At 47.8% G+C, this 25,363-nt stretch overlaps 1 protein-coding gene across 1 annotated transcript in view; it reads left to right on the forward strand.

Annotated features, from left to right (window-relative positions):
* Nucleotides 1-25,363, forward strand: part of LOC147715147 (Fc receptor-like protein 5) — a 515,196-nt gene that overhangs the window by 35,247 nt on the left and 454,586 nt on the right. The window contains exon 3 of the mRNA XM_086919770.1: nucleotides 22,111-22,404. Coding sequence (XP_086775896.1) covers nucleotides 22,111-22,404 — 294 coding nt within the window. The remainder of the gene's footprint in view (nucleotides 1-22,110; nucleotides 22,405-25,363) is intronic.

Genomic DNA, 25,363 nt, shown 5'->3' on the forward strand with positions numbered 1-25,363 from the left:
AGGAAGCGCAGGCGATCTGGCACTGGCTGCTAGCCAGAGGACTGACAATAACTGCTACCCATTTGCCAGGTGTGCAGAATGCTCAGGTGGACGCACTCAGCAGACTGATCCAGGAAAACCACGAGTGGGTCATAAACGACTAAGTACTCAGAGACGTCTTCGCCAGGTGGGGCACTCCAGACGTGGATCTGTTCGCCACCGCCGACAACAGCAAATGCAGAGACTTCGCATCCAGGTATTACCAGCAGGGAACTCTGGGGAATGCATTATGGATCAACTGGTCGAACAGCTTTCTGTACGCTTTTCCACCCATTCCCCTGATTTCGGCGGTGCTCATCAAGCTGTCCCAATCCAGGGCACGGATGATCCTCATTGCTCCGGAATGGCCCAGACAGTGGTGGTTCATGGACCTGCTTCACAGGTATCTCCTTCTTACATACGGCTGCCGTGCTGGCCGGACCTTCTCATGAAGTTCGGGGGGCAGATGGAGCACCCCAACCTCTCGTCTTTGAGTTTGGTGGCATGGCTCCTGAGATAGTGCAATATGGCCATTTGAATCTTCCTGAAGAATGTATGGACTTACTGAAGGAGTCTAAGCGTCCTTCCACTAGGACTTTCTATGCTTACAAGTGGAAGAGGTTCTGCATCTGTTGCACGCCCAAGAACTATGATCCAACGACATGCAAGGAAGATGTCATCCTTCCATACCTCTTGCATTTGGCGTAGTCTGACCTTAACTTCCATTCTATTAAGGTTCATCTCGCTGCTCTGACTGCCTACAGGAAATGCCCTTCACAGACATCCTTCTTCCAGATACCTGTGATAAAGGATTTTTTGGAAGGCCTGAAGAAAGTGTTTCCTCCTGTTCGGCTTCCTTCGCCTTCGTGGAAACTGAATGTGGTGCTGTGCGGGTTGATGAAGGAGCCTTTTGAGCCTATTCATGAGGCTTCTCTGCAGCACCTGTCCTGGAAGGAGGCGTTCCTCGTGGCCATTACATTGGCCCGCAGGGTGAGTGAAATTCAGGCATTGTGTTGCGAGGAAACCTATACTGTATTTCATGCAGCTAAGGTTGTGATGCGTACTTACCTTAGGTTCCTTCCTAAGTTGATTTTTGATTTTCATGTTAACCAGACTATAACCTTACCTACGTTTTTTCATAATTCTTCCACTCCAGCCGAAAGGTCTCTTCATTCCCTGGATGTCAAAAGGGTGTTGAAATTCTATCTGGATAAAACCAAGGATATTCGTAGGTCAGACCAATTGTTTATCTACTAAGGGTCGGTCAGGACTGGTCTTGAACCTCTAAACAGTCCATCTCTAGGTGGATTGTGTCCTGTATCCAGTTATGTTATCAAAAGGCTAAAAAGACCTGAGGGGGTAAGCCTAAGGCTCATTCCACCAGGGGCAAAGCGGCAACAACTGCGTTGCTCCGTAATGTTCCCATTGCAGACATCTGCAGGGCTGCCACGTGGAAGTCGGTCCAAACCTTTGCGAACCACTACTGTCTGGACTCTGATGCCAGGTTGGGCAGGCTTCGTTACGAAATCTGTTTGCACAGTAGTGGTGTTGTCTTTTTCCTCCACCGCCGGTTTTGGTTGTGGGGATGGGCTTGCCATTCTATTCACTAGATTATGACTATACACAGAGATCCCCTGCTACAGAAGGAGTAGTTTCTTACCTGTAACTCCAGTTCTGAAGTAGGGATATCTCTGTTATAGTCATAAGTGCCCGCCCTCCTCCCCGGTGGAGATAAGGATAAAATACTGAATGCTACAGGTCTAGCTTTATACACCTCCAAAAATAACTGAAAGTGGAGGGAGTTGCTGGAAAGTTTCCTTAAAGGCACGGTATCCCTTTTTAAGCCACATAATGGCAGCCTATGGGGGGCTTGTCTGTCCATCCCTTCCTCTCTATCATTCCAAGGATTTTGTGAAGGGAGGAAGTTTCTCTATGGTGAAACCAGGCAGACTGTGCTGAATATTATATTGGTGGAATATCCTTTGCATTTCTAGTTGAAGTACTGGACAGCCTATACCTTACAGGTATAGGCTGCATTATTTGTCTTTAATTCTCTCTTAAGTGTCTATGCAGGACTGCACAGAAGACAATTTAAGAGATTATTTATGATTGCTCCGGGGTCCCCGCACATGAGCGGGACTATTCACTAGATTATGACTATAACAGAGATACCCCTACTACAGAACTGGAGATACAGGTAAGAAACTACTCCTTCATCATGCTGGTCTCCCTACTCCATAGTGTTGGTCCCTACAATTTCCCTAGACTGAATTGCATCCCAAGTCTAGAAGAAATGAAAAGCAATGTTATTAAGTTAGGCATGCTGAATTTGTGGATTAAGGTAAGGAGACATTTAACACTTGTGAGAAACTGGGTCACTGTTTGAGGGTGGTAAAACCCAATTCAAGCAGCAACCACAGTCCTTGTCTGGGTGAAGCATAAGCAACCCCTAAATTAACCAGCGCCCAACCCTCTTGTGGCTTGGCACAGAACAGTCTAGCTTAACTTAGAGGCAATATATAAAGTATTTCTGCAGCACTTCAAACTGTAATAATGTAAAAACACAACACAAGAAAAATCCAACATTAATTCAGAAAAATACAGCAAAATGTAATAAATTAATCAAGATTAAAACGGCAAACATATAATCAATAGATCTGAAGATATGCAATGTTAAAGGTTTAAATAAAAATTGTGCTAAAACGCACAATGCTCAACTCATGGCTATCTGGTTGTGTGAGACTAGGAGAATGTCACAAGTTCAGACCGATTGTGATGGAGCACACAAGGCCGGCCTTAGGCATGTGCAAGGTGTGCACCTGCACAGGGCCGCCAAACCCCAGGGGCCGCCACGAGGAATCGGATACATACATATTCGTGGCGTCCCCTGGCAGGATTTGGCGGCCTCTGACCCCGGCTTCCACTTTTACTATCTTCCAGTTCCAAGCCCTGACAGTGAGTCACCCCCCACCTCCACTCCCCTCCTCCCTTTCACTGCCCTGGCCTCTGGCTCCGCACCGACCTCTGTTCCTCATTTCTGATTGGCAGTTAGCGGTGCCGGGGTGTTTCAATGTCACCAAAGGCGGCGGTGCTTGGCACAGACGCCGGAAGCCAAGTATAGAGTGATCTGCGCGGCAGCGCGCAGACTCAACTTAACCTGCTTCCCACGTGCGTAAGGTTGTGGTGGCCTTTGTCAGTCTGCAGCCATTTCTGTGGTGGTGGTCAGTCGGACTAAGCGCTGAGCTCAGAAGAAACAAGGTAAAGTGAAGTCTGAACGCACCTGGCGTGGGTAAGGGTTGCACTTGCACAGAGGCAGATCTGAATGTAGATTCTGATTCTGCAGTGCTCGAGGGTAAGACCTACAGCTTTGCCCCGTGAGGTATGGTGTTTCTGCATGGGGGAGGAAAAGCGTGGCACTGGCAGACAGCAAGCACCCTGTACAAACCCCTACAATCACCCGCTAGCAGCACCCATCCGTCATCTGCATGAGCCTTGCTGCAGTGCTGAGGCCTGAGCCCCCGGTATGTGCGCCTCCCACTTTGTCGGGATCGTTCCGAGGCTATGGCACTGTTAGTAGCTGTCGTTTCTGGCCACTTTTTCCATTAGTTATGCCCACCATATAAAAAACGTACAATTAACAGTTATAGACAAAATCAACAGCAAGGAATACTGACCTAGTGAAACATGGTCTTGCGTGCCCGTCTCCGCCGCTCTCAGCTCAGACCAAGCTTTACTGACATCGGCTGCTGTATGTATCCCGCCAGATGCACGTGAGCTCACCAATGAGTAGATCACCCTAACATATAGTGGTAAGGGCTTAACTCTACCCCCCACGCACACCGGGCTGCCGCCTCGCGGCTATGATACCTACGATATGCCCATCTTTGGTGGTCGGTTTAATAATCACCGCCCCGCACAGAGTGCAAGCCTCCAATTGACCAGCATGCACGTTGTTACTGTATGCATGCTAATAACCTTATGTTACAACTATCACGTCGATCACCCTCAAAAGAAAAACAATATCAGACGCTATGACACATCCAAAAACGCCACCCGGTCGGCCGTGCATGCGGTCTTAACGGCATCGAGAGCAGTCCTCAGTGCGGGGCTGTGAAGAACTTGATGACCACCCGGTGAGCCCACCCTATGCCAGAGCAAAGGCATACAATTGTGTTGGACAATGCTTAGTGCTTCTGCCACTCATCTATGTGCTGTCATTTTCCTGTCTGAGGCACCCTGTTGGCTGAACCGGCTGACATCGTCTGACGTGCCACTGCTCTAAATTCATTTTGAAAACCTCGACCCCCGCATATGCACAGAAGTTGCCCATTTGTCAGCACCACAATGCATACAATTGCCAGCCCCGGAACTGACAAATAGCCAGCCAGGGGTCGTAAAACAACCTTTGCCAACGGGGCATGTAGAGACATGTTTTCGTATATAGAGTGAAATTTATAACGTGTTGGTCACGTGGTAACGCAAGCCTCACATCAAGGTCTGTTCCAACGGTGTGTCCAGCGGATAGTGATTACCCAGCAAACAAGCGGAGCCCGAAGCTCACGTTGCGTCTGCCTGACCAACCCCCTTAATAGCTATGATAGTCCTTCAGTGATCTATTATATGATGTCACCGGTCATAGACGTACCACCTAGATCTGCACTCCTCCCTGGTCTCAAACCTGTTTGTGTGAGGCGCAGCGCTGATTACACACCACAGACGTGTGTGATTGGGAGTTTACACTGTACACCGGCTATGTTTACAATATTGAAACTAAACTACAAGTCCCAGAATACACTATGGATGCAAGCCAGGCCTGGGTGGAGCGGTGGTTCATTCCGTACGGCCTCTCGTAAACATGCACAGAGTTTCACACTACGCTGACCTGAGTACTTTGTGCAGCACACAGCCTGTGTGGGTGTTTACAACTGAGAGGGATAACGGAGTTTGCTCGCTCTTTGCCTCCTGAGAAAGTACCTGTCTGTTGCCAGGCATATATATGGCGAATGAAAGCTGCATAATGCAGGGCGGACCGTCCTGCCACTGAGGTACCATCATGCCATCATAAAACCACTTGGTTTTTCTTTATCCTTTGCCTGCCCCGTGCTGTGCATACATGGACTTGCTTTGTTGTCTGGTTGTTTAAGGCGGACGCCACTTACACTAACAGTAACAGCCATACACTATTTCTGCCGCCGAGCGTTCTAGGAGGGAGACAGGCCCGACCCCGCAACCAGAGGCAGCAGCGCTCATTACCCCGCCTGTCGGCCTCGGTCAAACCCGTGCCACACGCCATGTGCCTCATACAGGCATACCACCCCCCGCCCCGCCCGGACGCCCTCTTCCGGGGCCCCCACCTACGCTCCCTGCACAGGGCCACCATGAGCCTAGAGCCGCCCCTGGAGCACAGGTCGGATATTGGGACCAGGTTTGTCCAGCTGAAAGTTACTTCTCAGTCCAGTGCAGAGTCTCCAGTTCACAGTGGAGGGGGCCACAAAGAGCAGAGAGTTGTTCGAGGATGGGTGTCGCTGTAGTGCAAAGATCTTGTTGTCATCGTGAGTGGGCAGGCCGAAGGTTCGCGATGGCTCTCCCCACAAACAGTCGATGCTGTAGCATGAATAGTCGGGTTCATAGAATTTTGCGTTAGTGGACAGTGCTAGCGATAAGGTTTTGGTGTCAAAAAGTGAGGTTGCAAAGAGCGAAAAAACTTCAATTTAGGCTCTTTGAGACCACACCAAGAATCCAGGATCTTAGGGGCATTACTTGGTGGCCAAGTCAGTGGCTTGCTCCAGCTCGATCTGGAAGTTGGTTTAGGTGACTGTGATTGGAGACAGGGAGCCTCCAATCACAGGTAGGTTTCAGAACTCAACTGTAGGAGAGTTAGAATCTCAGGCTACAACTGACAATATGAAGGTTATGTGGAACACTGGCAATTCTGTTGAAGGCGCTGCCACTACTGGTCTCGTTATTGACCAACCACAATTAGATAGTCCCATCCTAGCAGAGGTAGAGGTCTCTAATGCCATTGGCTTGATTAAGCCCAACAAGGCACCAAGCTTGGACATAGGACCTGGTGACCTGTTTATGATGTTTAAAGACATATGGTGCCCATATTTTGTCCTCTTTTATAAAGCCCTGCTGTCCGTGGCTCCCATGCCCTCAACGTGGGCTGGTGCAGAGATCATCCCAATCTTTAAAAAAGGTTGCAGATTATTCCTTGCCAACTCTAGACCTTTAAGCCTCATCGATTGTGCCCAAAAATAGTTTTTTCGTATCATCCTAAATAGACTGAGTGAGTGGATGGTGGATAGCTGTGGTGCAGTGGCCAGGGCAGCTGACTTTGGAGCACAGGGTTCATGGTTCGATCCCTGGTTCTGGCAGCAGCTTAGCTCAGCACCATGTGACTCTGGGCAATAGCTTACTTAATTTTCACGACGGCCCCCAGGGCCATGAGACCCCTAAGGGTGAGTAGTTTGTGCTTTACAAATATGGTTTTTACAGAAGTCTTGATTCAGAGAAGGCATTAGCACTATAGAACAGGTCTTCCGACTACAGCTTTTGTATTGGAAGTATGTGTCTTTGAGGGGAGGTCGATTGTACGTACTTTTTGTAGATCTCTGATCTGCCTATGATCTAGTCCCAAGAGAGTCTTTATGGAGAGCTATGGCGGTGATGGGGGTGCCTGCCTATCTTTTAAAAGTTGTATTTAAACTATGTAACATTAATTTTGCACAGGTCAAATGTGGTTTCAAGGGTGGGCTGACTGATCCAATACCTGTAAATCGGCTGAAATGGAAGTCACAATCTTTCATTGGGGCTAGGTCAAATCTGAAGCCACCAAGAATCCCCTGAAGTTGGATATATCAACATTGAACTCCGGTCGAAGCCATTGGGTGTTATACTAAAGGCTTAGAGCAGATCAAATATTGGATTTGTAGCCCCCAAGGTCACTTCATGGTTGGGGTGAATTTCCCACCTGGCCCCAGTCAAAGGTTTTACCATCAAACTTAATCACTTTTTTAGCTCTCAGAATCCACATGCAGGCAAGGCTGGAAGCTGTGGATAGGCATGGCTCCACAAGACTGACTACATTTTCTGTGAGGCCCCTCTAAATCCATTTTATGTGCTGAGATCTTCGAGTGGGATGAGCATGGTTTTCTTGCCCGCAAAGGTAGTGACCTACATAGTCAAGGCTCGGCAGGTAGTACCAGTATGGTCCGGGATGCCCGCCACCCCTTCCACCACCAATCCCAATGGTAGGAGACAGACACAGTTTGAACTTTTGGAAGGCAGACGGGCCTCACGACCCCCCCCCCCAGCCGTATTTATTAAAATATGAAACAACATTTAAAACTTTAAATTAAAAACGTTTCATGTATCATGTACAAAATTCAACTTTCATTACACTTGATGAAGACAGGTATCCAGGCTAACCTTAAGAAATCTCTAATACAAAGATTTTCCTAACCGAGTCTAACATCATGACATAATGCATTGCATACGAATTTTGTACATCCTATCGTTAGGGGCCAACGGCAAGGTCTTAACCGGTGTCAGATCCCTATCACCAAATTTCCGCCCTCACATGTGAGTGGCGCATGCGCAGAGGGCTTTACCCTCGTAGCCAACTGTAACTTCCCTTGTCATGGGGGCCCCCTTTCACTCGGCGCCATCTTAAGGTCGTCCGAGTTCCCGTGCGGGGTATCCGTAAGAAGGACAGCGTGGACTCCCCCCCTTTCCCCGCACTCTCTTCCGCCGGAGCGGATATCCGGCCCCCGGAAAATTCGTGGGAGGGGCATATAGCCGTCTCCCCCTGGGAGGGGCCTATGGCCTTCTCCCCCTGGGTGATCCCATCCGTAATGGGTGCCGTCCCCCGTGGGAGGGGCCAATGGCCGCCTCCCCCGGGCGCTCCCATCCATAATGGGTGGTGCCCCCACTAGGGACCTTGAAATCACTGCTCACCGAACATGACCTTACCGCCCTACCGAAGACTAAATAAATACGACAGTTAGTTACCTACTAGGGGGAAAAAAAACCTATGCTTAATCTTAAATTACAGCTAGATATATCCAATGAACTATAAACATTGCTACAAAGGAGAAAAATGTCCTATAACAGAGAACGTTTTTATTGCATACAGTTCATTACATTTTTACAAAGGACAAAAAGGCCTATGTGCAAGTATTCAGTTGCATGCACACTCTTGGCATCAATCTAAGATGAGAGAAACGGTTCCAACAAGACGTTTATCCATTACAATCAAATTGCGAATTAGAACTTTGTTTACTCCCAAACTTCTGTAACAGGGGATGGTGGGTGGGTCAAAAACTGCAGCTTGTTCCCTTGAGGGCTCACGAGCGACGAGTGGTGCAGCCTTCAGAGCGCAGGAACAAGAGGACGCCTGCCTGGATTCCCGCGCCTTTTATCTTGCAGCGGGAAGGCAGGGCAGCCTCCCCATCCCGCCCAGAAGTGCACGGACTTCCGGGCGGGTGTTAGGACAACCCTTTTAGGTGGCGGGGGCGTGCTCCAACCACGCCACTATGGGCATACCGGCCGGGGCCCGCCCCCCGCCCGCAAAGGTTTCCCGGGGGATCGGGGCACCCAGCCATACGTTCGGGGTGACCGAGAGGTCTCCCCTTTCCATATGGTCCGGGATGCCCGCCACCCCTTCCACCACCAATCCCAATGGTAGGAGACAGACACAGTTTGAACTTTTGGAAGGCAGGCGGGCCTCACGACCCCCCCGGTCGTATTTATTAAAATATGAAACAACATTTAAAACTTTAAATTAAAAACGTTTCATGTATCATGTACAAAATTCAACTTTCATTACACTTGATGAAGACAGGTATCCAGGCTAACCTTAACAAATCTCTAATATAAAGATTTTACTAACCGAGTCTAACATCATGGCATAATGCATTGCATACGAATTTTGTACATCCTATCGTTAGGGGCCAACGGCAAGGTCTTAACCGGTGATAGATCCCTATCACCAAATTTCCGCCCTCACATGTGAGTGGCGCATGCGCAGAGGGCTTTACCCTCGTAGTCAACTGTAACTTCCCTTGTCATGGGGGCCCCCTTTCACTCGGCGCCATCTTAAGGTCGTCCTAGTTCCCGTGCGGGGTATCCGTAAGAAGGACAGCGTGGACTCACCACCTTTCCCCGCACTCTCTTCCGCCGGAGCGGATATCCGGCCCCCAGGAAATTCGTGGGAGGAGAATATAGCTGTCTCCCCTTGGGAGGGGCCTATGGCCGTCTCCCCTGGGCGATCCCATCCGTAATGGGTGCCGCCCCCCCATGGGAGGGGCCAATGGCCGCCTCCCCCCGGGCGCTCCCATCCATAATGGGTGGCGCCCCCACTAGGGACCTTGAAATCACTGCTCACCGATCATGACCTTACTGCCACAGGCCAGATAGTTGACCGACTATCTGGCCCCCCCACACCTCCTATAGGTCATGTTTTCTCAATCCCACTAGCCAAGCTATCATGTCTCCTATCAATAAGTCATTCCCCACCCTGGACAGGTGTACTCCATCGTCTGAATAACAGTGGTCCCCCCAGATGCACCCATGAGGTATGCTTTGAAGATGAGCAGAGCGAAACAATTTCTCCATTTTATTGTTGAACCTCTTTACCGAATGGTTCAACGCTGTCGTGGACAATCCACCGCTCCATACCCTCCTCGGAATCATGTGTGACCAAGCTATTGTCCACCCCGGGAGCGTCTTTGCTAACCAACTAACTGCTGAGAGTATGTGCTCGACTAAAGCTCGTCTGCCCAACCTTACCAAGTCATTGCCCCCAATGTGCACTATGACTACTGATGGAAGTGACCTGTGCCGCCCTAACAATTCTTCAACAAAACTTTGCAATTGGTCAATACATAGGCCGCCCTTCCCATGGAAGGACACCCTGAAACCATATTCCTCAGATGTGTGGATCACATCACCTGCCTTGAATATGTCCGCGGCACGCCTCACGTATGAGTGGCCCACGACCCAGACCACTCGTCTTCCATTCCTTGTTCCTGAAGTGGTGGTTAGCTGATACTGGGCCGGTCCCAATTTCCGCCCTGCGTCACAGGCTCGTGAAACTGTAATCCAAACAAAAGACAACAAGCGTGAGTGCACTTCTTCAGTAACTTACAACATGTGCAGCCGCACGTACCGTTTGAAACAATTCAAAGACCAGCGGCCTAATTGTTTAACATTGTCTGCCCGCAGACCCCCAGCCATTGCTTCTGTAGCGGCCCCTATCCTGAATGAATGAGTCCCAAAATCACTCGCGTTCAAGCCCGCAGCTGCAATCGTGATCGCCAGCACCATCTGGAACTGAAACTTTGTTAACGGGGTGCCGTCAGCATGTCGCAGCAAGGCCCCCCCCCCCCACGTCGTCAACCTTTGTTTTAGGTAGGCCTCAACATGCCTCACTGGACAACAGGGACTACCCGGAGCGCTCTGCAACACAATGCTATTTCCCTGGGCCTCCTGGTCTGTCTTTGACCTGGCTATCGTGATCAGCAGGGAATCCCCCCTCACTTGCGTGTGGTCCCTGCGCAGACCCCCCTCGGTATCCCTTTTGTTGGCAGCCACTAGTTCGCTTACCCGCAGGGCCCCATAGAATGCCAACGCAAATGCTGCGCGGAATAGGACGACCTCACTAGGTGAGGAGCATGTCTCCTCTAGTTTAGCCAACAAGGCGGTCAACCTGTCAAATCCTATCGGGTGCCTGGTATCCTTTTTGCGACCCTCTAGGCGCCGCCAGCCGCTCAGCGTCTTTCTGACTATAAAGGAATCCGTCGGGTCCCTGATCCCCTGGAGCTGAGCCATAAACGATATGGCGGCCTTATACCGACTGGCGGTTGCCACCGACCGGCCCTCCTCATGAAGTGCCACTAAAAATTGGATAAAGGACCCCTCCTGACCCCATTAATGCTCCCATGTAGGGCCCAAAAAGGCGCAGTACGAGCTGAACGCCCCTTCATAAGCTTTTCTTGTCCTGGGCACTAAACTGGCTGCCACAAGGTTTTGTAGTCCGGGGCGCGGATTTGCCATAATGCTTCGGGAAATGGCGCTGCCACTAGCTCCGCTGAGGGTAAACAATCCCTGAAAGCCTGCTTTTTGAAACGAGAGAGCGCATCAGCTGCATTATTCAGTACTCCTGGCACATGTTTTGCCCTGAATTGTACATTTAGTCTCAAGCATTTCAACACAATTTCTTTCAACAATCGCAATATCCACTTGCAGCGTGTAAATTGTAAATGTAAATTGATACTTGTATAGCGCACTACTCACCCGCAAGGGTCTCAAGGCGCTTGTACGAATACCGCTGTGGAACCCATCTTGGCTTTCCCTGTGAGGTGTCCACTCCTGGGCACCCCCAAGGTGGAGGCCAGGCATCCTTTAGCATTGTGGGGGCCGTTGTGGAGATTAAGCAAGCTATTGCCCAGAGTTGCAGAGTGGGACTCCATGATTGGAATAGGCACCGAGGCAAGAATTATCAGGTCCGTGGAATTTTGAGCCCAAGACCCGCAGAGGCCGGGAATTGAACCCTGGTCCCGGGCCAGACCTCTGCATCAGGGTCTGCCGCTCTAACCATTGAGCCACACTTCATGCTGCCTGCTGGTTAATGCACTCGACTACGGACATGTTATCAGACCAAAATATCACAGAGCGGTCTCAGAACTCTTCTGGCCAGGCCGACAACGCTACCCAGATGGGGAATAGCTCTGGAAAACCAATGTTGATCGTCAAACCACTTGTTTCCCATCATGCTGGCCATTTCTGGGCCGACCATCGGTTACCAAGGATCGCGCCAAATCCCACACTGCCCGCAGAGTTGGTCCATAAACCTAATTCTGCTGACGAGGCCGGGGCTTTGCTCCAGACTACTCAGCCGTTGAAATCCGCCAAGAATGCCAGCCAAATGAGCATGTCCTGGCGAACCTCTGCCGACAGCCTTGTACGATGGTGCCCTTCCTTTAGGCCAACCATGGCCTGGGCAATCGATCGGGAGAAAGGGCGAGCCATCGGTATAACCCTCAATGCAAAATTAAGCTGTCCTACTGTTTGCTGTAGTTGATGCAGTGTCACTTTGTCGTTCCGGGGACATTGCAACAAGGAGGCTCTGAATTTGGCGATCTTCTCCGCCGGCAAACGAAAGCCACCCTCCACGGAGTCTAGTTCGATACCCAGAAACTCCAGGGAGGTAGTTGGACCCACCGTCTTACCTGGCGCCAACGGTACCCCGAAACCCCGCATGAGCACAGTCAAATCCTGCAATGCCTGTGCACAGTCTCAAGAGCCCGCTGGGCCGAGAAACAGAAATCATCGAGATAATGCATCACATGTTGGTGCCCTGAGGCCTTCGAGAATACCCACTCCAGAAATTAGCTAAACATTTCAAAATAGGCACACGAAATTGAACAACCCATCGGCATGCACATATCCATGTAGTACTTTTGCGATTTTTTTGGCAGCCACCGTCGGGTTGTGCTTAACGGACAGTTGGTTTTTGCATGAGGGGGCCCCCCGAAAATCACCCGCCGGGGTCCTGAAGCCATACGAGAAGCCATCTCGCAGGATCCCAGCGGACACATGATTAGGGTATTTGTTCAGCCAGGGAGTCAAAGCCAGAATATCCACGGGCCATTGTTTGGACCTCCGAGGCACCGTGTCAATCCTGCTTGGTACCCCCTTTTCCTCCAGTACTATTGCCTCTGGATCGGCAGCTAGTTTTGGGGTGGGAGGTGTTACCACAACCTGCGCAGGCATGCCTGAACCTGCATGTTCCCTGCGGCCTGCTACACGTTCCCTTGTTAAAACCCCAACACACTCCTCGCTTATTCCCATTCCCGCCCGATCTAGACTGAGTATCACCCCCGTGGGTTGGTCGAAAGGGCTGTGGATGTTTCTGCTGAAAAGCCCTGGAGCCGTTTGCACTCGACCCTGATCTACCCGCCGAGCCCGGCAAGAACTGCGCATGCCAAGATACAGTATCCAAACAATCCCAAGTCAGTGTTTCATTAAACTCTTTCGCTTTTCTAAATACCACGTCATACCCTTTCCATTCGTCTCCTCCATACTTCTCATGGAAGCCCGTGATCCTGCTCTGGTAGCAAGCAAGGTCTCCCAACAGTTCTGGTGTTCGCTCACCCATAATTGCTACAAAAACTGAAAAAACCCTGATCCAGTTCATCATAGACTCTTCCACCCTGAATTCTGCCATTTTTGCCCTCCATTCACTGGGGTGCCATAAATCCTTCTGAGTCTTGGCATATTCTAACTCACGATTGTCTGTCAACAATGAAAACATATTGATATACTTATTCGCCCACACCATTTCTTTTGTTGCCATAGGAACATGTTGCACCAAGCATTCCCGCCTTGAGGGTACAGCGCCCTCCCCCATTATTAGGAGCGACCTCTTACCGTCTTCTGTTGTACCTCCGGTCGTGTCCGTCGACTTATTCCGATTTTTGACCGCGGCCAGGTTCGCCACCTGCGGAGAAATAGAAGGCACGTTCGCTGCCCCAGCGCCCCTTGTCTGCCTGAGCTGCTCGATAATCTGCCTAGCTTCTTCGGCTGGGTCTTCCACAGCCGCGGATCCCCCCGCTCCCTTCTTCAACCAGGGTAACACAGCCGCCGACTGAATTGCTAGTTCGGGAGGCATTTGGTCGTTATCCAGCGGTGTGATAACCACAGGGATTGGCAATCCCCCATCCGGTGTGGGTACCGGGCTGGACGCTGGTGCTACTGGGACCAGCGGGACCTCCATTGGGACTGGGGCCTCGCTAGGACCCACTTTCCCCTTCTTCTTTTTCCCCTTATCCCCCCTGGGGTAATGTTTGGCAAAGCAGGCCCCACCATCCTCTTAGGTCGCCCTGAGGGCCCCGCTTGGGCCTCCACTTGTTTCCAGAGCGCCACTAAGCCGCGACCCAGTTGGTCTACTTTACCGAATTTCCTGTCCATCGCCGAAACTTGGTTCACCAGTGTGCGCAGCATTCGTTCCATCTCGGAGCTCTTTCCATTCTTCTTACAAGGCATATCTGCGTTGTGTTTTATCTCTGCCTCATTTCCAGTAGCGACTCGGACTCCAGCTACGCCTTGACGACTGAAACAGAAAAAACAACGATTACACGTTCAAAAACTGCAGCTTGTTCCCTTGAGGGCTCACGAGCGACGAGTGGTGCAGCCTTCAGAGTGCAGGAACAAGAGGACGCCTGCCTGTATTCCCGCGCCTTATATCTTGCAGCGGGAAGGCGGGGCAGCCTCCCCATCCTGCCCCGAAGTGCACGGACTTCCGGGCAGGTGTTAGGACAACCCTTTTAGGCAGCAGGGGCGTGCTCCAACCACGCCACTATGAGCATACCGGCAGGGACACGCCCCCCACCCGCAAAGGTTTCCCGGGGGATCGGGGCACCCAGCCATACATTCGGAGTGACTGAGAGGTCTCCCCTTTCCATTCTGCATAGATTTAAAACATGTTTAAGTGCCCGTTTAAACCAGTTGCTGGGAAATATCCTTCTGGCCCCTCCTGCAGCAACAAATTTCTCATGACAGGCTTCCAGGTACATGGTGTCTCTCCTGTCCAGGCTTTTACAAAGTCTAATCTACTGTGATCAGCTAGGTCCTCTTAGAGTAGTCTTTTGTGTGTGTCCCTGTGCAAAGCAAAACTGACCCTTGAAGAGCAGCTCCAGTCTCTGGCGCCAAGCAGAAGTCAGGAGTCTTCTTTCTACGGATAGTTCCTTCTTCTTCAGATATAGTCGTACCTGGTGCAGGAATGTTCTAATGAGGTGGAGGTGAGGTGCCAGTCTTACACTGTGCACTAGCTAGTGAGTGGAACATTGTGGCTACTCGTTGATAGCCACTTTCTCACCCTATGCCCACCTTCTTTTGCAGCACTTCTTCGCTACTCTGTAAAAAATCCAAGATGGCTGAACCTGTCTTCCACCAGAATAGTCTCTGGTTCTCTTTAAAACCGCACACTGCCTCCTTTAGATGAGATCGTTTCCCCTCTGCCATTGCCCAAACTTGTTGTCACTCCTGCTAAAGTTGGTGTCAAATGGCCCATGGGGGATCTGGGAATATAAAGGAGAAGCCCTTAATTGGCATCTCCAAGTCAAAAGAAGTGCTGTAAAAGCTGCCCTTGTCTTCTGCTAACTATCCTTTACCCTCCCAGATAGCTAATGTTTGTAAGTGGCAAGTTTTTTTAAACCTCCCTGCCTTGCTCAGTACATTCGCTGAGTTATTGTCCATTGACAGGCAGGGTCAGTCACTCAAACCATCTTTATTATAGGCAGGGTCATTACCTTCAGCCAGGAATGTGTTTTGGCCTTTAGAGTGTGATGCGTGACATAACTAATTGTAAGCCAAGATAAAGTTCTATAAAGCTACCTTTCCAGAAATGTTATCAAAATTCTGATTTAACCATTAAAATGGATTTTGAAAACGAAGTGAAAAATAACTTTGAAATTGCTTTCTACCATTTTCCCAAGGGAGATTAAAGGAGATGTGAAATTAATATATTTAATCAAATGCCTGAATTTCCTCTCAGGTGCCAAGAAGCGCTATACAAATTGACTGATTGATTTATTTATTGATTGGATTGAATCACACTGAGACATGTCTAACCTAAACCTCCTGAGTGTACATAGTGTTTAGGCATTCAGTTGCTGAGAAGGCATCTGTTTCAAATATATAGTGTGCTACTTTTTTATGCATTAGGTATTACATCAGTAGAGATAACAAGCATACTTTAGGGGAAACTTATTATTCTTAGAGCATATATAACAAGCAGTTGCAGTGCAATCGGTCTCGCCTTTATTTGTGTTTAGCTATGCAACACATCAGCCTGGGTGCTGAAACATCTACTGTTCTTTAACTTGGAGGAAAAGTAAGCACCAAACAACACAACACGCCAGGTATGGGAACACATGGAGAGAAATATTGCCTTTCAGCAGGAAATGGTATAGTCCAAAGCTGTGTTTTTAATATAAAATCAGGGTCTTTGGTGGTCATACAACTGAAAATACAAGGTTTATAAAAATGATTAATGTCGACGGATGCTTGTGAAAGATAATTCTTATGGACTGCAATCTAAAGAATGATAAAGTGATTCTGGTATTTTACTGACCTCTGCGGGTCGTTTTCTATCAAGTAAGTAAAAAAGAGGCAGTTGCCAGAAATATTTTTAAAAAATAAAGCCCCTCAGCAGAAAGCAATTATGGTATTTTACTGACCTCTACTGGTCGTTTTCTATCAAGACAGTGAAATAGAGGCAGTAGAACAAGCAAAAATGCTATTCTGGTACTTTAGTGACCTCTACTGGTAGTTTTCTATCAAGACAGTTAAATAGAGGCAGTAGAACAAGAAAATAAGCAATTCTGGTATTTTACTGACCTCTACTGGTCGTTTTCTATCAATGTAGTTAAATAGAGGCAGTAGAACAAGCAGAAATCTATTCTTGTATTTTACTGACATCTACTGGTCGTTTTCCATCAAGACAGTTAAATAGAGGCAGTTGAACAGAAAAAAAAGTTCCTAAGCGGAAGGAGACAAGTCCTAGGGCTGATCTCCAGAGCCCACAAAGTACATACACATATAAGTATATACTAAAGTATATACAAGAGGTCTTGAATGCTTGACCTAAAAATTGTTTTTCTTACATAGCAAAGGCACTTTTCCTTGCCATGGTCCTGCAGTTTTTTTCAAACTGCAACCCAACCAGAGCACAGTGGCACTTCTGGTAGCCACACATGTTTGTTATGTACAGGGTGGTGTACAAACAAACTGCATCCACATATGACATCTAACTTCCACACCACTAGTGCAATTTCTGTGCCATTTACTATGGTTTTAAAGGGAAGTTAAATAGGCCACATGTATGAAACTAGAGTGCAGAAAAAAGGCAAAATATCAGGAGTGACCATGCTGAAAAAGCGGCTTCCCTCCAATTTGCTGCAAGGGTTTTTTATTTTGAATTCTATGATTATTGTTATTTTTATTATTGTCATTATTGTTATTTTAAGTTTTGAAGAATGCACAAATACCCAGGAGAATCCTGGTGCTGACACCAACTGACAGAGCTGCATTATATCAGAGATTCAATCATGTTGACCATCAGTAGTTTCCAGGGGACAGACAGATTACTCTGGCTGCATAAACGTAGGGGAATTGAATTCCACCTAGATGGTACTTGGAAAGTAAACAATTTTCCCACTGAACAGGTTTTTTTGAACCTGGGGATTTTTTGCAGAAAAGTCAAAGAAGATCATCGAATTTGTGTGGGCGAGTAACCTGAAAACAGTCAAGGGAGGAATACAGGGCGAAGATTGTGTAGCAACTTGAAGCAAATACAGACATTTTTTACATTGATCCGCTTCCTCACTGGAATTAGTGGAGCAAAGATAGATGATTAGAAATGTGAACAGAACAAGGGAGGTGAAGTAATGGTCCATCCACATGCTTCTGCCAAAACTGATGTTGTTGAGGTTGATAACCAGGAAAGCTCATGCACTAAGCATTGCATAGTATAACCTAGAGCACCCCAGTGCCTGAATCATTGACAAATGGCCTGAGTAAGGAATGTAAGTATCTTGTATCTTGTATCTTGAATAGATGTAAGGAAGATGACCTTATCTATCTAAAGGAAAAGATTAATCCCAGGTTCCTGATAGCTCGGGCTGTCTCCAGACATGGCCAGAGTTCAGATGGTCACAAATTGTTGGACCAATCATTGGACCATAAATATGGAGGACTAACTAAAATAAGCACCTTCTTCTTGTCAGTATTCAATTTTAAACTTTTTGTAGTGTCTGTTGTCGTCATTTTGCCGAAGGATCTGCATGACATCGGCATAGCACATGCATAAAAGATGGTAATCACTCAGAAAATCAGCAAGTGGTGACACACACAGAGTGAAAATAGTAGGGCTCACAGATGATCCCGAAGAGACTCCGGAAGTAAGTGGCTGAGCGAATGATCTAAAAGGTGGCAAAACGACTGTTGGGTTCCTGCCCGCCAAGAAGGAGCTTCACCATTACAATGCAATACCCCTGATCCCCAACTGCATCAGCCTTCTTAGCAGCTGAGAATGACAGACTGTGTCAAAAAGGATCATTGCACTCTACCGCAATGAGATTTTAGTGCTGACAGCATTGCTAAAACCAGACAAACCTGCAAGTCAATTTGAGTCGTCCCAACCTCTATCATTGATAAATTGTGATGCTAAAACAGAGAGACAGATATGTCTGCTTTATCTCCACCCATTCAACATCAGATAACGTATGCACTCTGTTTGCTCCCCTACAGGATTTGGATCCCAAGGTAAATGCTGTAGTTATGCTGTTAGACACCTCCAAGACATTTTATTCCCTGAAATGGACACTGGCTTTGCCTTAGTTCTTTACGGATTGGCATTGCTTACTCTAAGTTTCCCCAACTGCCTGTATGTGTACAAACAGAACAACCGCTGAGTGGATCACATGCTGGCGCTCCTTCCCCTTTATCTGGCTGGCAGGATAATATTAATAAAAAAGATAGTCAACTTGAAACTGTTCTACTTATTTGTAAATATTACACTGCCACACACTAGCTCATTTGTGAGGGTGCTTTGGCCAAAATGAATATGATTAGCGTGGGCAGATAAACAGCCCAGGGTAAAGTGGGACCCACTCACAATACCATACACTGTGGGTGCTATGAAATGCCGGACCCAGAACGGTGCATATATTACTTCCAACCACCCCCCTACTTGTTGCACTTTGCAGTTGAAAAAGATTGGGCGACCCCCTCCCCAATCTTGCTTCAGTTCCTTATTATAAGCCAACTCCAAACACAATTAGGATATGGCCATAGGTTCAGAGATCAAGAGCATGGGATATGTGCAAATCGGCCTTCTCGGTCATCCCTGCAGAGCAAGTTGCCATCCAAACTCTGGAAAGGCTCCTTGCGGCCACCTCCACTAAACACTCAACATCATGTCCATACCACTCAGTCCAGCAGGTAGAGTGCCCACAGTTACACAAGGCAGCCTGAATGGGCTGGGAGGGCGTGTTAGAGCTGGAGCGAGGTACCAGTAGGGATTTTGCTGCACAAATACTGGCCTGATCTTCTCAAGAAGTACACTACACATTATCTATTACAAATATCTCCTTTGGGCACACTACACCCCTGCGACCCTCTGGAGGTTTGGCCTGAGGAAGGATTACAAATTTGCCATATGTGGTGTTCCCGAGGTGGGTTTTCTGCTCCTGGCATAGTCATGCATATTGATGTGAGATAGTAGCCACTTTGTTGACTATTGAAGAGTGCGCGGTGCAAATGGACCCCCAGATTCAGTGTCCACTCTCTCTCTCTCTCAGTGTCCACTGTCATATTTTATGTTTTAGGAGAGGTGACTGGAAGGTTGCTCTCTCTTAGTCTAACACTCATTGTCACATTTTATGTTTTAGGGGGGGTGACTGGGAGTTTGCTGTCTCTTAGGCCCTCACTCACTGTCACATTTCAGGTTTTAGCAGAGGTGACTGGGAGGTTGCTGTCTCTTAGCCGACACTCACTGTCGCATTTCATGTTTGAGGGGAGGTGACTGGGAGGTTGCTGTTTCTTAGCCCTCACTCACTGTCACTCTTTATGTTTTAGGGGAGGTGACTGGGAGGTTGCTGTCTCTTAGCCGGCACTCACTGTCACATTTCATGTTTTAGGGGAGGTGACTGGGAGGTTGCTGTCTCTTAGCCGACACTCACTGTCGCATTTCATGTTTTAGGGGAGGTGACTGGGAGGTTGCTGTCTCTTAGGCCCTCACTCACTGTCACTCTTCATATTTTAGGGGAGGGGACTGGGAGGTTGCTGTCTCTTAGCCGACACTCACTCTCACATTTTATGTTTGAGGGGAGGTGACAGGGAGGTTGCTGTCTCTTAGCCCTCACTCACTGTCACTCTTCATGTTTTAGGGGAGGTGACTGGGAGGTTGCTGTCTCTTAGCCGACACTCACTGTCACATTTCATGTTTTAGGGGAGGTGACTGGGAGGTTGCTGTCTCTTAGCCGACACTCACCGTCACATTTCATGTTTTAGGGGAGGTGGCTGGGAGGTTGCTCTCTCTTAGCCTAACACTCATTGTCACATTTTATATTTTAGGGGGGGGGGTGACTGGGAGTTTGCTGTCTCTTAAGCCCTCACTCACTGTCACATTTCAGGTTTTAGCAGAGGTGACTGGGAGGTTGCTGTCTCTTAGCCGACACTCACTCTCACATTTTATGTTTGAGGGGAGGTGACTGGGAGGTTGCTGTCTCTTAGCCCTCACTCACTGTCACTATTCATGTTTTAGGGGAGGTGACTGGGAGGTTGCTGTCTCTTAGCCGACACTCACTGTCATATTTCATGTTTATGGGGAGGTGACTGGGAGGTTGCTGTCTCTTAGCCGACACTCACTGTCACATTTCATGTTTTAGGGGAGGTGACTGGGAGGTTGCTATCTCTTAGGCCCTCACTCACTGTCACATTTCATGTAATAGGAGTGGTGACTGGCTCTCACATTTCATGTTTAAGAAGATATGACTGTCTCTCACCTTTCACTGTTTTAGGGGAGATGACTGGGAGGTTGTTGTCTCTTAGCCCCTCTCTCAATGTCACATTTTATGTTTTAGGGGAGGTGACTTGGAGGTTGCTGTCTCTTAGCCCCTCAATCACTGTCACATTTCATGTTTTTGGGGAGATGACTGGGGGGTTGTTGTCCCTTAGCCGTCACTCACTGTTACATTTCTTGTTTTAGGGGAGGTGACCGGGAGGTTGCTGTCCCTTAGCCGTCACTCACTGTCACATTTCATGTTTTAGGTGAGGAGACTTGGAGGTTGCTGTCTCTTAGCCGACACTCACTGTCACTCTTCATGTTTTAGGGGAGGTGACTGGGAGGTTACTGTTCCTTAGCCGTCACTCTCTGTCACATTTCATGTAATAGGAGTGGTGACTGGCTCTCACATTTCATGTTTAAGAAGATATGACTGGCTCTCCCCTTTCAATGTTTTAGGGGAGATGACTGGGAGGTTGTTGTCTCTTAGCCGTGACTCACTGCACACTTTATGTTTTAAGGGAAATGACTGGGAGGTTGCTGTCTCTTAGCCCCTCACTCACTGTCACACTTTATGTTTTAGGGGGAGGTGATTGGAGGTTGCGGTCTCTTAGCCCCTCAATCACTGTCACATTTCATGTTTTAGGGGCGGTGACTGGGGGGTTGCTGTCTCTTAGCCATCACTCACTTTCACATATCATGTTTTAGGGGAGGTGACTTGGAGGTTGCTGTCTCTTAGCCCCTCAATCACTATCACATTTCATGTTTATGGGGAAGAGACTGGGAGGTTGCTGTCTCTTAGCCCCTCAATCACTATCACATTTCATGTTTATGGGGAAGAGACTGGGAGGTTGCTGTCTCTTAGCCCCTCAATCACTGTCACATTTCGTGTTTTAGGGGAAGAGACTGGGAGGTTGCTGTCCCTTAGCCGTCACTCACTGTCACATTTCATGTTTTAGGTGAGGGGACTGGGAGGTTGCTGTTTCTTAGCCGACACTCACTGTCACATTTCATGTTTTAGGGGCGGTGACTGAGAGATTGCTGTCTCGTAGGCCCTCACTCACTGTCACATTTCAGATTTTAGGGGAGGTGAGTGGGAGGTTGCTGTCTCTTAGCCGACACTCACTGTCACATTTCATGTTTTAGGGGAGGTGACTGGGAGGTTGCTGTCTCTTAGCCATCACTCACTGTCACATATCATGTTTTAGGGGAGGTGGCTCGGAGGTTGCTGTCTCGTAGGCCCTCACTCACTGTCACATTTCAGATTTTAGGGGAGGTGAGTGGGAGGTTGCTGTCTCTTAGCCGACACTCACTGTCACATTTCATGTTTTAGGGGAGGTGACTGGGAGGTTGCTGTCTCTTAGGCCCTCACTGACTGTCACATTTCATGTTTTAGGGGGGTGACTGGGAGATTGCTGTCCCTTAGCCGTCACTCACTATCAGATTTCATGTTTTAGGGGAGGTGACTGGGAGGTTGCTGTCTCTTAGCCGTCACTCACTGTCACATTTCGTGTTTCCAGATGTGCTCCCTGCACCGTCCATCTCACAGGCAGGATCACTGGAGGCCTGGATCCATGGAGAGCCTTTCAGAGTAAGATGCTCTACTCCCGGAGGTACCACTGCTACCGGTTTCCAGTATTTTAATAGAGATAGACTTATCTTCCAGACACAAGACGTTCATGACAATACTCACACATATCCCCTCAATCAAGGAGAGGTTTTGCATGGAAGGTATTCCTGTGCCTACTGGACCGCACAATACCGACATTTTGCTTCTTCTGAGAAGAGCAGCCAGATCCGAATCCACATACCAGGTGAGATATATTATGAGTTTTGTATCGTAGCCAAAAAGTACCAACTATTCAACATGATCTGAAACTCTGTCTCTCAGTGTTAGAGAGACGCACAAAGGGCTGTTTAATATGTATGAGAATTATCACCCTCCTGCTGGAAATGTAGGCCATGTAGAAGAAGGCTCCAGCTGGCAAGCAAGTGCTTAATTTGAGACTGTGGGGGGCACCGCAAGTTATATTTGGGGACCAGCAGAACATTTTCTGCAATGAACATTTATCAATAGAAAGCGCGGGAATAATACACAAGGGAAAAGATTGATGGGAAACTGTCACAAAGGGAGAAAGCAAGAACCTGCAAGAGGAAGGTTGTGCCCAACTGGATTAAAGAGGCCCTTGCAGATTGAAGCCTGCACAGCTTTGGAAGTACAAGCAAATATTCTTGTGTAAACAAGGTGGAGGTCTGGTTTTAGCAATACACGCAGTGTGTTTTTCAACTTTGTAGTTATGGAGTAACAGCAGAATATTAGAGTAACAACAGTATGTTAGAGTAACTGCAGTATATTAGAGTAACGGCTGAATGTTAGAGTGACGTCAATATGTTAGTGTAACAGCAGTATGTAGATTAGCGGCATTATGTTAGAGTAACGGCAGTATGTTAGAGTAACAACAGTATGTTAGAGTAACTGCATTATGTTAGAGTAACGGCAGTATGTTAGAGCAACTGCAGTATATTAGAGTAACGGCTGTATGTTAGAGTAACAACAGTATGTTAGAGTGACGGCAGTATGTTAGAGTAATAGCAGTATGTTAGAGTAACAGCAGTTTATTAGAGTAACGGTAGTATATTAGAGTAATGGCAGTATATTAGAGTAACTGCAGTATATTAGAGTAACGGCAGTATGTTAGAGTAACTGCAGTATATTAGAGTAACAGCTGTATGTTAGAGTAACAATAGTATGTTAGAGTGACGGCAGTATGTTAGAGTAATGGCAGTATGTTAGAGTAACTGCAGTATATTAGAGTAACTGCAGTATATTAGAGTAATGGCAGTATATTAGAGTAACTGCAGTATATTAGAGTAACTGCAGTATATTAGAGTAATGGCAGTATATTAGAGTAATGGCAGTATATTAGAGTAATGGCAGTATATTAGAGTAACTGCAGTATATTAGAGTAACGGCAGTATATTAGAGTAACGGCAGTATGTTAGAGTAACAGCAGTATATTAGAGTAACAGCAGTATATTAGAGTAACGGCAGTATGTTAGAGTAACTGCAGTATATTAGAGTAACAGCTGTATGTTAGAGTAACAATAGTATGTTAGAGTGACGGCAGTATGTTAGAGTAATGGCAGTATGTTAGAGTAACTGCAGTATATTAGAGTAACTGCAGTATATTAGAGTAATGGCAGTATATTAGAGTAACTGCAGTATATTAGAGTAACAGCAGTATATTAGAGTAATGGCAGTATGTTAGAGTAATGGCAGTATATTAGAGTAATGGCAGTATATTAGAGTAACAGCAGTATGTTAGAGTAACTGCAGTAAATTAGAGTAACAGCAGTATGTTAGAGTGACGGCAGTATGTTGGAGTAATGGCAGTATGTTAGAGTAACGGCAGTATATTAGAGTAACAGTAGTATATTAGAGTAACAGTAGTATATTAGAGTAATGGCAGTATATTAGAGTAACTGCAGTATATCAGAGTAACAGCAGTATATTAGAGTAATGGCAGTATATTAGAGTAAGAGCAGTATGTTAGAGTAATGGCAGTATATTAGAGTAACGGCTGTATGTTAGAGTAACAACAGTATGTTAGAGTGACGGCAGTATATTAGAGTAATAGCACTATGTTAGAGTAACGGCAGTATATTAGAGTAATGGTAGTATATTAGAGTAACAGCAGTATGTTAGAGTAACAGCAGTATGTTATAGTAACAGCAGTATATTTGCAAACTTGTGCTTTCCACTGAAAGTCACATGCATTGACGTTTAGCAGCTTGAGTGACGAGGCCCCCTTTACTGTGCCATGACCATGCATTTTATCTTATTCAAGTACTGATTTAATTCTGTGCCTCATAAGGTATTTGTAAAAAACTATTCATTATCTGTCACTTATACAAAATGTTTCTGTTCTTCGCATGGCATTGTTATATACCACGGATACTTGGAGTACGGCCTGCGGGCCGCCAGCGGCCTGGCAAGCCTTCCTTTGCAGCCCGCAGACCTTGCAGACATCAATCAATCAATCAATCAATCAGAGTACATGTAAAGGGCGCTACTTCCCCGTGAGGGTCCCAAGGCGCTGAGGGGAGGGGGGGTGCTGCTACTGCTCGAAGAGCCAGGTCTTGAGGAGTCTTCTGAAGGCGAATAGGTCTTGGGTCTGCCGTATGTAGGTAGCGAGGGTGTTCCAGGTCTTGGCGGCGAGGTAGGAGGATCTGCAGCCGGAGGTCGTTCGTTGGATGCGGGGGACAGCGGCGAGGGCGAGGCTGGCGGAGCGGAGCTGGCGGGTGGGGGTGTGGAAGCTGAGCCTGCTATTCAGGTAGGCTGGTCCGGCGTTGTGGAGTGCTTTGTGTGCATGAGTGAGGAGCTTGAAGGTGATCCTCTTGTCGACGGGGAGCCACTGTAGGTCTCTCAGGTGTGGGGTGGTGTGGCTGCGGCGGGGGACATTGACGATCAGTCGGGCGGAGGCGTTTTGGATGTGTTCTTGTTGTTGCAGGTGTTTGGCTGGGATTCCTGCGTAGAGTGCGTTGCCGTAGTCCAGTCTGCTGCTGACGAGGACCTGTGTCACCGTTCTTCTTGTTTCGGTCAGGATTCACTTGTAGATTCTGCGGAGCATGCAGAGGTTGTTGTAGCAGGAGGAGGAAACAGCGTTGACCTGCTTAGACATGGAGAGGGAGGAATCGAGGATGAATCCTAGATTGCGTGCATGGTCGGTGGGTGTTGGTGCTGTTCACAGTGTGGTCGGCCACCAGTAGTCG

This window comes from Lissotriton vulgaris, chromosome 5, assembly GCF_964263255.1.
Source record: "Lissotriton vulgaris chromosome 5, aLisVul1.2, whole genome shotgun sequence".
In the NCBI taxonomy this organism is placed as follows: domain Eukaryota; kingdom Metazoa; phylum Chordata; class Amphibia; order Caudata; family Salamandridae; genus Lissotriton; species Lissotriton vulgaris.